The following is a 12125-nucleotide window of genomic DNA, read 5'->3' on the forward strand; positions in this document are numbered from 1 at the left end:
GTAATTTCATTTATGACTCCCAGTAAGTTATCTCTGAGAATAATTTTACATCATATATATAAGACACTCATGAAGTGTAGTTTATTTAATTTTTCATGCTCTCTCTACTTTTGTCCAGCATGTTGCTAAAGCTACATCACACTTGTGCTCTAAGCTGTTTTCATTTTTAGTATGACCATATCATTTTGTTTCATTTACAAGACTAAACCATATCAGTTCATAGGGATCATTTAGAAAATACAGTACATATTATGCCATGGAATAAATGCCAGAATGCAGTTTTTCTAAACAGTAACGAATCCAGTATATAGTAATGTACAAATGTAGAATCTGGATGGTCCCTTACTTAAGTTTTGATCCCTTGTAAATGATACCCCTTTAACTCCTTCACTGCGATGATGTCTTGTATGTTGTATTGCCTGACAGCCTCATTCAGCAGAGGAACTTTTTAAATTGGAGGAATAACATGTAGTCTTCATGAATCCTTTCTTATTACTAAGTCTTCTTTAAGTTGAATGCAGTCCTCTGCTGGTAGAGATTGAGAGAGAGCTAGAGAGAAAAAAAGCATACACGATATATTGTTTTCACTTTAACTTGGCCTCATATTGCCACCTTTCAATCTTTAATACTGAGTTGTAACAATAGATTTACACTAAAGTATAACTCTAGTCACCAAAAATTGCTTTGTAAAAGATACAGAGCTAGAGTATTGTTTTTCCTTGCCAATGACCCATGGGTAGTAAGCTGCAAGTTTAAATAACAAGAGTATGGTAGTGAAGGGGTTTAGCATGACCAGACCACCTTAGGTGCTAGCATGCACTGTATAAAGCTTGCAGTGGAAGTAAGGAAGTGGATGTATGTGTAGTGATGCATGACCTTCTCCTTTTGCCATTGCAACCTACCCTGCCCTGCATGTTGATCCTCTGCATCAGGACAACAGTCTCTCAGGCACTGAGGTGAGACTTTGGTTATGTCTTAAGCACTATCATGAGAAGAGGTTTGCCTGCAGCCCCATACCGGCAATGTGCTCTTCTTTCCATTTTTCTCTTTTTTCTGAAAATATCAGAGTTTCCTTTTTCCACATTTCCTTTTGTGTGCCAGCATAGTAAACCTCTTAATAATACCCTTTTGTGTCAGATTTAAATAATTCATGTAGCATCTTCCATCACCACAGCCAGCAGGGAAGTGTCAGCAAATTTTTCATCATGATAGTGCTTGACTAATACTTATTAAACTTTAATTTCAGATAGTTGTTGTTGTTATACACTTCTTTAGTTTTACATGATATTCCGTGAAAAAAAAAAAATGTTTTGCCTTTTTTCTTATTTGCATAGTAATTTGGATTTGTGTTGAGCATAAAGTGATGAGTATACTTAACCCCTACGTGCTGGTTGATGTGTATAGCTATCACGAATTTGGGCTCAGAGCAACGCCAGTTGACGAGTATAGCAGCAAACGTCTTCTCGCCACCCTTTGAACTTAACTTATCCTTATTCATTGACGGGACCACCTGGAGACATGGGGATACTTTCATTTTGAAAGAGGAAGAGTTGGTGAGTCTTATGTACAGTATCTCTAATTTTTTCTCTAGCTGTTATAGTTTGGCAGATATGAAGGTTTGAAGTAAGGGTATTTTTTCCAAAATCACGAAATCCCCCATAAGGTGGAGGGTGCGACATTAGAATATCCCCGGTGTGTAGGGGTTAAGATCTACACTGCAATGCGTTCATGGCCTGTGTTGCACTATCTGTTCATGCTGTATATCATGGCTGTAATGTATCTTGTGTTTCAGCCAACTATAATATGAGTACAGTTTGACCATACTCGGTGGCTGTAATCATAAAATATTCCAGGATTTTACGTGGTTACTGCTGCATAGCATAGTATGTTTTGTTGAGAAGAATGGGGACAAACACTTTCCACTAGATTGTGAACCTATCAGAGACAGTTTTATGTTTAGGAACCTGGCAAGCAGGATATTCTCTGCCACACATTCTAGGAGTCATCAGCTTCTGAACTTATTTCTCACAAGAAATAACAAAAAATTCGGACACTTTGGTTGGGACTTCAGGTTGAAGGTATTTTCCATGAATTTTTATGGAGTACTGGTTTTGGAAGTAGTGTTTTGCCAGACACCATTGCATGTTTTGATGCTGGGATGTAAGTTGGAACTGTTTCCTTCACCCTTTTTATCAGGTGTGGATGACCTGAGATTTGTATATTTCACTATTATCACACCGACATACAATGTTCTTTCATGGTGCTTTAGTCCTGTAGCTTTCCTCATTTTCTCAGGTACCACCAGTCATCAGAGACAAATTCCTGTCTTAATAGTCATAGCATTACCTGTTGTTTTTTAGTTAATTATCAGTTTCAGTATTTCTTGTGCATTGCATGCATATGCTTGGAGTTTGTACATACGCTCAAAAAAGTCTCTGCCCTCTAACGGCACGTATCATTCTGAAACATGGACGTAGGATTGTGAAATATGGGGCATTCTGTGATTATGTGAAAACAATATCTTTGGTAATTATTTGAACTTGAAATTGCAAATAGAAAAATCACATACTGGGTGGTACATGTTTTGAGGCACCAGATTTATAGATTCATGTGTGTCTGCAGACCTCGCTCATTTTCACAACCATTGTACCCTAAGGTGCAGAGACTTTTTTGATCGTGTGTACAGTATGCACATAAAGGGCCAAACTGAATCACACATTTGCCAGTGATATGCTTAGCAACAGCATCGCTTGCCAAGACAAAGATGGTATGCCAATACAGAAGTTACAAAATCAAGTGCATGTGCTCTTGCATGCCATGTATAGTATGATGCATAGCATTTCATTAACATATAATATGATCCATTGCATGGTAAATAATTTAGAGTACAGAATTTTTTGTATTTATGATAATCAGCATTTTGAGGTACCAGTCACTGCTTATATAATAGTTTTAAACACAGGAATATATTGTATATTGTGTCACGAGTTATAAGACTTGTCACATCAGAAGGTAATATTTGTACCATATGTAGTAAACATTGTTGTCCTTTCTTGAAGATGATAATTGATGGTAATTGTGTAATTTTATTCACTAGTTTCAAGAATGTAAAATTCAGAAATTTTGTGAAGGACATCTCCCATTAGCTATTACATTTCTTTCAAATGACCCCTCTAGTACTCTTCTCTTAGAAATTACTGATACAATATTTCTACTACAAGTCATGCCTAGTACCAATTGCATAAGAATCTTGACATCTTCATGGCCAGAAGTCTTGTCTAGCACCGTTTGAGTTAGAGTCTTGGCATCTACTTTGCTAAATTGAATCTAGGATTCTTATTCTCAGTCCTTTGTTTGACTTTTTTTTGGAGTATGAAGGTATTGGTACTGGTACGTGATATATTGTGTATGCAAATGTTTATTTGTACTGTACTTGTGATATACTGTAGTAATGGCAAGTATTGTAGCCCTGGTTCTTCCTTCTTCAAGGCCCCTAGCAGTCTCCTTGATGCACTAGAGGCTCATCTGGCCTCCCTTGAAGGAAAGAAGCCACCTACATCTTCTTCAACAGCTAATTCCAGGTACAGTACTAAAATTAGCTTAAATAAACTGTTTCAAATATAGTACAGTAATTAGATGATAATTTTGAATACTGGAAAATAGATAAGACCAGGATCCAAAACCAGTCAGCTCTCACTTGATATGGAAGAACCGTAACTCTCCTTACCTGAGCTAGCCAAACCACACATCAATTCTAATAATGCAGATTTTAATCCCAGTGTAACCAGGAATATTGGTGTCTGGATTGATATATAGTATATGTTTTTGTAAGGGTAAATGGGCATCTAAGTGAATGGTTCGTGATTGGTGTGGGCGTGTGACAAGGTTGTGTGATGTCCCTTGGTTGTTCAGTATATATATGGATTGGGTGATGAGAAAAGTAAAAACATAAGTAATGGAGAGGGGGATGACATTGGTAATGAATGGTGATGGATGGAATATTTCAGATTTATTGTATGTTGATGATGCAGTACTACTTGCAAATTCCAGACAAGAACTTGGTAGACTGGTGCAGAGTTTTGCTGATGTCTGTGAGTGTCGGCCCTTGAGAATAAATGTAGAAAAGAGTAAAGTAATAGTTATTGAGAAAAAAAAAGTGACTCCCAGTGTGATGTTACGGTGAATGGAGAGAGAGAGACTGGAATTGGTGAGAGAGTTCAAATACCTGGGTACACTGATAGAAAAGAGAGGAAAATGCACAAAAGAAGTGCAAAGTAGAGTGTCACAAGGAAGGAAAGTAGGTGGTGCAATGAAAGCCTTGATAAGAAACAAAAGCTTGAGCGTTGTAGCTGCATGAGGCTTACAGAAGGAGTGTTAATGCCAATTTTAACACATGGCTGTGAGAGTATGATGTGGCATGAAAATGAAAAGTCAAGAGTGAGAGCAATGGGGATGGGACTGCTGAGGAATGTATGTTGAGTACAGAGAGTGGATAGGATACGAAATAATGTGATTCGTGAAAGATGTGGAGTGAGGAAGTCTGTGGCCACCAGAATCAAAGAGAATGTAGTGAGATGGTATGGTCTTGTGGAGAGAATGGATGACAATAGAGTGGTGACAAAGGTATATCTGAGTGAATTTGAAGAAGGGAGGAAGCGAGGTGGGCCAAGGAGTAGGTGGAGGGATATGGTGGATGAGTGTGTGAGGAAGAGAGGTTTGGAAGTCAGTGAGGCTAGGGGACTGACAAGAGATCGAGCTGGCCAGATGAATATTGTGAGGAGAAGTGCAAGACCAGGGATTTGGCACCCCTTTTTAACATGACAGCATCCGGATTGACTCTATCGGATACGTTAGTGTGAAGCTACAGAATGGGGTGAATGTTTTGATGTAGAGCCAGGATTCCGGGGGTTTGAATGGTGAGTAAATGGAAGCGTGGCTCATTGGATTGGGCAAATTTAGGCTGTCCGGACGTTGCTACTCCTCACCTTGTGCTTGGGTGGAAAAGGAAGACTGGATGATGATGATGATGATGATGTTTTACTACTCTCCTTAACCCTCCAACATAGAGTAAAAATATGCTTACTGTTACCAGTGTATACCATATTGCGTGATACCTGTCCTTGCAATCTCAAGAAATCCTGTGGGCAAGCATTGCTTAAATCAGTGGTGAGTGCGTAAGGTGATAAACAGTAACCCTGTTTGTTGATATGACAAGGTTTGCCTGATCTAAGAAACTTGTTGACATGTCTGTGGCCAAACTGTCAAGTCAAGAAGAGGGTGCCAAACCTTTGTTATGTACTCAGTACATAATTCATCCAATCCAACTGATCCTGTGTCAGCTTTCATACCTTTTCAGCTGTATATTTCAATATTCGGTAACCAAATAACCTTAGTGCAGTACAATACCTTAACAGTTACAAGGTTCCAGATATATTTTGAAGTTTGCTTCAGTCTTAGCAGCTTATCCCATAGCTGAGATGTTTCTCCTGGAATATGGTCTTGACATCATTTACTGCATAATAAAGTTCTAATGTGAGCTTTTGGTACCATAAGCATCTGTTTTTCATGCTGTGTAATGAAGAGAGAATGTATGTATATATTGTTGCTTCATTTTTTTTTTTTTTTTTTTTTTTTTTCAAGAGCATCAGATCTACGAATATTTCACATTCAGCCTAAGTTGTCTGTGGTTTTAAGTTTTGGTGAAATGCAGTTTTTTTTTTTTTTTCTTTAGTGAAAATATGTTATGTATTGTATTTCATTCGATAATTAAAGCATGTTATTTGATGTAGCAAAGCTCTAGATATTTATGTGCATCTATTTAACTTGTAGTTCTTTGGCCAAAGCTTGTTACCTGGAGAAAAATTGTTCATTATTGAATTTTTACACTTTCATTAGTGAGCATAGAATGTTGTATTTTCAGTGTGGCACTTTACTTTCATTGATTGAAAGTTAAGGTAAAGATTGTAAATTGACTTATTTTGATTATAAGCTGTATCAAAGACCATGAAGACTTTGTTTTAGTATTATTCAAATTTATGTAATTTTAATTAATAAGAAATAACATCCATAACCCCATTAGCCCATGGATATCATTTTGATATTTCTTCTTGTTGCTACTAGACTTTAAAGCTTAGGAGCCTAGTTGGGAGAAGGGGGTCAAAGAAATTATTTTTAACCCCTCCAGAGTAAAATGTCCCCTATGCTGAATAAAATCACATACAGTTAGCTAGGAACAAAATGAGAATTAGATCCTGTGGTTGAAGAAATTAATAGGAAATATTTTTAAGTGCTGTCTGCAATCCCCATTTTTCCCTCTGCTTATGTTTTACCTGACTTACTAATGAAAGAGCTGTGCATGCTACATTATGTTGCTTTTAGACAACTTTCATATTATTTGGGTTAGATGCTTGATTTAGGTATTTCTTGATTGATTGGAATGTGCCATTTACAGTATTAATTTACTAATTTATATGTTTACATTATGGTTTCTTATAATATTTTCTTACATATTTCACCTTATTCATTATTATTATTTTTTTCCTCCTCCACCTTATCCTTTTCCTTTATCCAAAATCCTTTTTTTTTTTTTTTTTTTTTTTTTTTTTTTTTTTTTTTTTCCAATCATCTATTGTTTTTTACATCACTTTCTCTCTGTGCCTGTTTACACTTTTCTTTGTGTTCTGATTGGGCTGTGCTTGAACTAATTTTCTGCGTTGATTTATTAAACTAACCACCAATGGTTTCCTTCACTTATCTTGGTTTTGCTGTCTGTGTTTGCATTTTCACTGCCATGCATTACTTAAACATTATTGCTGTAACTGTTGTATTGTACATTGTTGACAAATTGTACATACTGTACTGTTGACTTGCCAAACTCTAACCCTGACATCCTCCTCTCTCCGGGTTCTCCTGTGCCTGTGAAATGAACGCCACTGGCTGTGTTAACAAATCATTCCTAACCATTTACTTACTTTAAACATGATTTTGACCTGCCTTGCTTCTGTTATCCCCATCCCCTTTTAATTAACCCCATACTACTGTGCTGTTCACTTGACTTAACATTATGCACCCTGACCAATCCTCCCTAACCCTTTTGTCTTGCATCACATCTGATCTTTATCACTTTTGCACAAAACCATACTAACTCACCTGTCCCAACGCATTATAACAATCTGCACTAACCTCCTGACACTGCACACATAAATATAATGGCCTTTTCTAATGGGAACAACATCGTAACCCAACAAATCCTAACCCATCCCAACCTGCCCCATCCTAACCCCGATACGACCCCTTAGTAAAGTGAACATCAAGAGTGCCGTCTCGGCCCTCAATTCGACAAGTATTTCCTTTGGCACGGCAAGCAGCAATGGCCGGTTGGGAGAGACTACCCATTCAACGACCCCAGCCACTAACAACGGGACTGCAGTGGATGAACTGACTAAGCGAGCAGCACTTGCAGAGGAAGAAGCCATGTACGAGAAGCTCAAGGTAACTCATAGGAAGTTTATTATTACATCAGGAATAGATTTGTAACAGAAGCTCTTTAGCCCCTTCAGCAAGATAACAGATTTTAATTTTATTCCTGCATTCCCCTGATATTACTAATTTTAGAGAAAACACTTCTAACTGGAGGGGTTGGATATACGGTACTGTACAGTACTCTCCATTAATCCCCCATCACAATGAGACTTCCCTATGTTGGGTAAAATTGTCTGGTGGTAGCTTGATTGAAAAAAAAAGAAGAAGAAGAAGAAAAATACAGTGACTGAGCTTTGGCCAGGCAAATAGATTCCCAGCAAATAAACTAATGATTACTTGAACCTAGACTGATTGATTAAGAATATATCATGCAGTAGGTGGGTTAAGTTTGGAGAAGACTTTTTATGGTAGATGGCATGTTAAAAGTTTCATTCATTCATTCATTGCCAGATGCCATGTATCCCACACGAGGTGGCCAAGGGCTTAGAGTTATTTGTTTTACAGGGAGGGGCACTAATCCTCCATCAACCCCACTTCAAACGTATGTTAAAAGTAAGAGCATTATATTGGAAGAGCATAGACCAGTAGAAAGACTCACAAGGGTGAATGTAGAGGGAACAAGGAATCATTCTTACAAGCAGCCGTGATTTAAGATAGATAATGATGTTTAGCTGTCACACTGAAGTCTGAAGGTGAGCATTATTTCAGTGTAAAGATCTATAAAGGAACTTTATTGAATCAGAAATTTGTTCGTAGGGTTCTGAATATTCGGACACAGTGTAACTTGATTTCAGATTATAAAATACTTTAAAGACTAACATTTACTTTAGCCTTATGATGCATTTGAATATAGTTTGTGTATTTTAGCACAAAAGAAATCACAGTGTAAGCCACTTCATCTATTTGAAGGGGTTGATGAGGGATTCATCAAATTCTTCCCTCTCAAATGATCTTCAGAGCCTATGTAAAATCATCTTGGGGTAGCCTGAATAAAACAGTAAATACATCACTGGATTAGCAGGATTAATCCTTTTTGTTTTGTTTTGTTTTCCATCTTGAGAAAGGCCATCTGTAGTTGAGGAGAAATTAAAGCTATATTTAGCATCTCCAGTTCAGAAAGATCTCCCAAGACGAAGAAAACCATCTGAATAAAGTATAAATAAACCATCAAGTGTATAGTGGGATTGAAGGAGTTAATAAATTCTCTTTGTATCAGACTGACCATGCCAAGAACAACCCATTCCTCAACTCCCCAAGCAGTGAGGCGGCAGCTCCTCCCACCAACAATGGGGACTCAGGACAGATTATCGACCTGTTTGGTGCCAGCCAGACTGATTCCAGTGCAGCGAACACAGCACTGGTACATTGCTTGGGGGTTTGGTTTTTATCATAAATATTTTTCGTATTGCTTCATGTTTGGTAACTGATTCACCTCTGGTTCTGTTTATCACTGTCATCTTCATCATATATCTTGTCATGTTCCCATTATTTTTTGTGATTCTTTTATATATTTAGTGTTTTTTTTTTCCCCCACATTTCGAGCAGGTGCTCTGCCTGTTTATTTTCTTCCACATCATATTCTGTTTAATTTTTCGCAGATTTATACTTTAAGATTTGTGCATTTATTGAATAATTTTCATTCTTCTCCCTTGTTTTACAGGCTGTGATGTCAGCCTTCCAAAATATAACTTTCAACTAAATTCAGAACTGAAAAGGTTTGAATGATAAATGAATGGATGTTCGGCAGTGATTGCATCCTATTTCTAAGCATCCAACCTGTTGCTTCCCAGGGTAGCAAAGCATCAGATGATCTGCTACAACTTGCCGGGAACCCATTTGCAGACATGCTGTCAGCTCCAGGTGGCCAGGCAGTACCCGTCCCAACTGCTGCACCAACTCAGCCCTACACTAATGGTAGGAGTACTGTAAACATGTGTTAACCATTGGGGTTTTCTCTTGTGATTTTTTTATATTTTTATACCAGATGCATGTTTTTTTTTTTTTTAGCTCATTTTGAAAGTGCAGCCTTGGCACTGCTGTATCCACAAATAGAAGTTTGTTATTAATATGTAATTTGAAAACTGAATATAATTACTGGTATTGTAATAAGAAAAGCACAGTATTCATACATAGATGCACTGTAAAACCATTTTGTCCTTGATGTTAAGGCTGTTGAATACAGGAGTATGTACCATAAGAACTTAATTATTAAATGAAAGTTAATACTGTATAAACTACTGTCTGATTTTTTTTTGTTAATGTCTGAAGTAGATGTATAAAAACAAAGTAATTAGTATATCTGTAATACATCATTTTATAGAAAACTTTCAAATGATAAGTATCCATGACAGTTAATAAGACAGTAGATAAACCATAGAATTTATTTCAGCATCAGGCAGATGCTTTTACACAGCATAGCAAACTCACTAACAAAGACAGTTAAAAATACCAGTGCTCTAGTACCCTACCTTTCATATCATACTTAAATAATGATGGTACAATACAGTGAGTTACTACAAGACAGTGATGAAAGAACTGAGACAGCAATGCCATGGTAAAGTACGTTAATATAACACTGGTGTATTAAGTTTCCAAAGACAAGTTTAATTGATTTATATATGTAGGACAGGTGTTTTGAGGGTTTAGTAGCTGGCTGGTCAATAGAGAATGATCAGCTGGCCTGTCTGTCTATTAATGTTTTTCCTGGATTGTCTGCTAAACATGACATGCAGGCTGATCAGTAGCTGTTGTCCTCAGGAAGGTAGGGTTAATTGGTATGTTGGACTGTCTGAGTAAAGACTTTGTCACACGAGGTCATAATTGGATATGCTGTACTGTATTCGGGTACAAATTTTCGTGTTGTGCCGGTCATATTAAAATTTGAATAATAACATTCCTTTTGTTTTGGTTATATTTTGGGCATTCTGTTTGTCAGTGTTACCTCAACTGACTGGGAATGAGAGAGGATGTGCCTAAAACATGGCCCAATGAAATGGATGTTCTTTGTCAAACTTTACCCCAACCTTTGCAGCTGGACATCTTTAGGTAGAATATATCCATTTTTAACCCCACTGTGACAAGGCCCAATCTGGTATGTGTAATGGTTTGGCTGATTGGTATACTCTTCTGTGACTCGTTTTCTGACGAGTTCATAAATGACTTGAATTATGTTTGACTGCCAAAGCCTTTTTCTCGATTCTTTTTGCTGGGTTGATCTGATGACTGGCTGTTCGGTATGAAGCAGCTTCAGTATTGTTCAGAGTGATATAAATAATCAAAATTCATTTGTACATGTCTTGAATCCCTTCATCCTTGGGACATAATTCTTAAGTCATTCCTGATGTCTTGTTGACTTTATTAAGCTTCTGAGAGACTTTTCGAATTAGAAGAGTTACATAGACTTTAAGAAGCCTTTCAGTACAAGAAGCCTCCCCTTAAGTGAATGTACAGTAATTGTCTGTAAATAGTAAGAGTGTCCTTAAAAGGATTCCAGTAATCAACTGTATGTAATGACGGATATAAGTACAGGTTTGTTTTATGAATGATGCATATGATATGATTCTGTAATATATCCTACTGTATTAAATTTTACTATTCTCTCTGTATAATACTAGAGTGGATTTCTTCCTAAAAGTTTTTTATCAGATTGCCTAAATAACTCTTTGACTGGGAGTAGGTTTCTCTGAGCTGATGAAATTGTCTGGTATTATCCACAGTGAAATACTTCTTTGACAGTACCAGTGAAGGGCTCAGTGGACTGAAAATAAGATTGCTATTGTAACATATATAATTGGTTCACTGCTTAACTGATGTGTTTGGTTGACCATGTGAATCATATGTTAGAATGCATAACTAATTGCCAGGCTTGTCTGACTGATATGTGTGGATTGATGGCTGTTCTAGAACACTTCAATAATTTGTGTGGGGAGGGGGGAAGGTAAGAAGGTTGACTGGTATAATTTGTAGAGTCTCTGACTGGGATCAATATGTCAGCAGAACACAGGATTGGATGATGGATGGATGGATGAACTATGCATGATGACTTGCTGATTGATAAGTGTGATGAGCTAACTTGTATGTCAGATCAACTGGTTGGCTGCAACGCTTGTTAGGTTGGTCAGTGAGTGATTTACGTGGTCTGTAATAATGGTTTTGATATTTAATCATTTTTCTCCTAAAGTAATCTTTTCTACTTAAGAATTTTGTGTGCATCATATTGCCATATGTAAGAAGTAGCCTACCAAAGTAGTTTTTTTTTTTTTTTTTTTTTAAGATGTTGGATATTTATTGATAATAGTGCATGTATAGCTTTATACAGTAAACCCTCGATATAATGAACTAATTGGCACCAGACCCTTGATGTTAAAGCCAATAGTTCGTTAAAGCCAAACACCATGCTGTTCAGTAATTTCCCAGATGTCATGGTTTTACTGAACAAGATTGTTGAATATAGAGCATCATTCAGCTGTACAGTCAAACACAGTAACAAACAGCTAGGTCTGAATGGCTCTTTTTCTCAATAAATGCTGTATTTATGGCTCCTCTTATGATGCTAGTCCCCCAGAGACTGATGCAGCCAGGATGTAGAGGAGTGCGGGTGTGTGTGCGCATGTGTGTGTATATGTGTGTGTATGTATTTATCT

The 12125-nt window shown here is 37.1% G+C and overlaps 1 protein-coding gene across 1 annotated transcript in view; it reads left to right on the forward strand.

Annotated features, from left to right (window-relative positions):
* Window positions 1-12125, forward strand: part of lap (phosphatidylinositol-binding clathrin assembly protein lap) — a 188034-nt gene that overhangs the window by 136413 nt on the left and 39496 nt on the right. The window contains exons 9-13 of the mRNA XM_080271288.1: window positions 933-956; window positions 3490-3581; window positions 7299-7491; window positions 8699-8842; window positions 9273-9396. Coding sequence (XP_080127414.1) covers window positions 933-956; window positions 3490-3581; window positions 7299-7491; window positions 8699-8842; window positions 9273-9396 — 577 coding nt within the window. The remainder of the gene's footprint in view (window positions 1-932; window positions 957-3489; window positions 3582-7298; window positions 7492-8698; window positions 8843-9272; window positions 9397-12125) is intronic.

Source organism: Coenobita brevimanus, chromosome 45, assembly GCF_032717465.1.
Source record: "Coenobita brevimanus isolate Jiangsu-jjx chromosome 45, ASM3271746v2, whole genome shotgun sequence".
Classification (NCBI taxonomy): domain Eukaryota; kingdom Metazoa; phylum Arthropoda; class Malacostraca; order Decapoda; family Coenobitidae; genus Coenobita; species Coenobita brevimanus.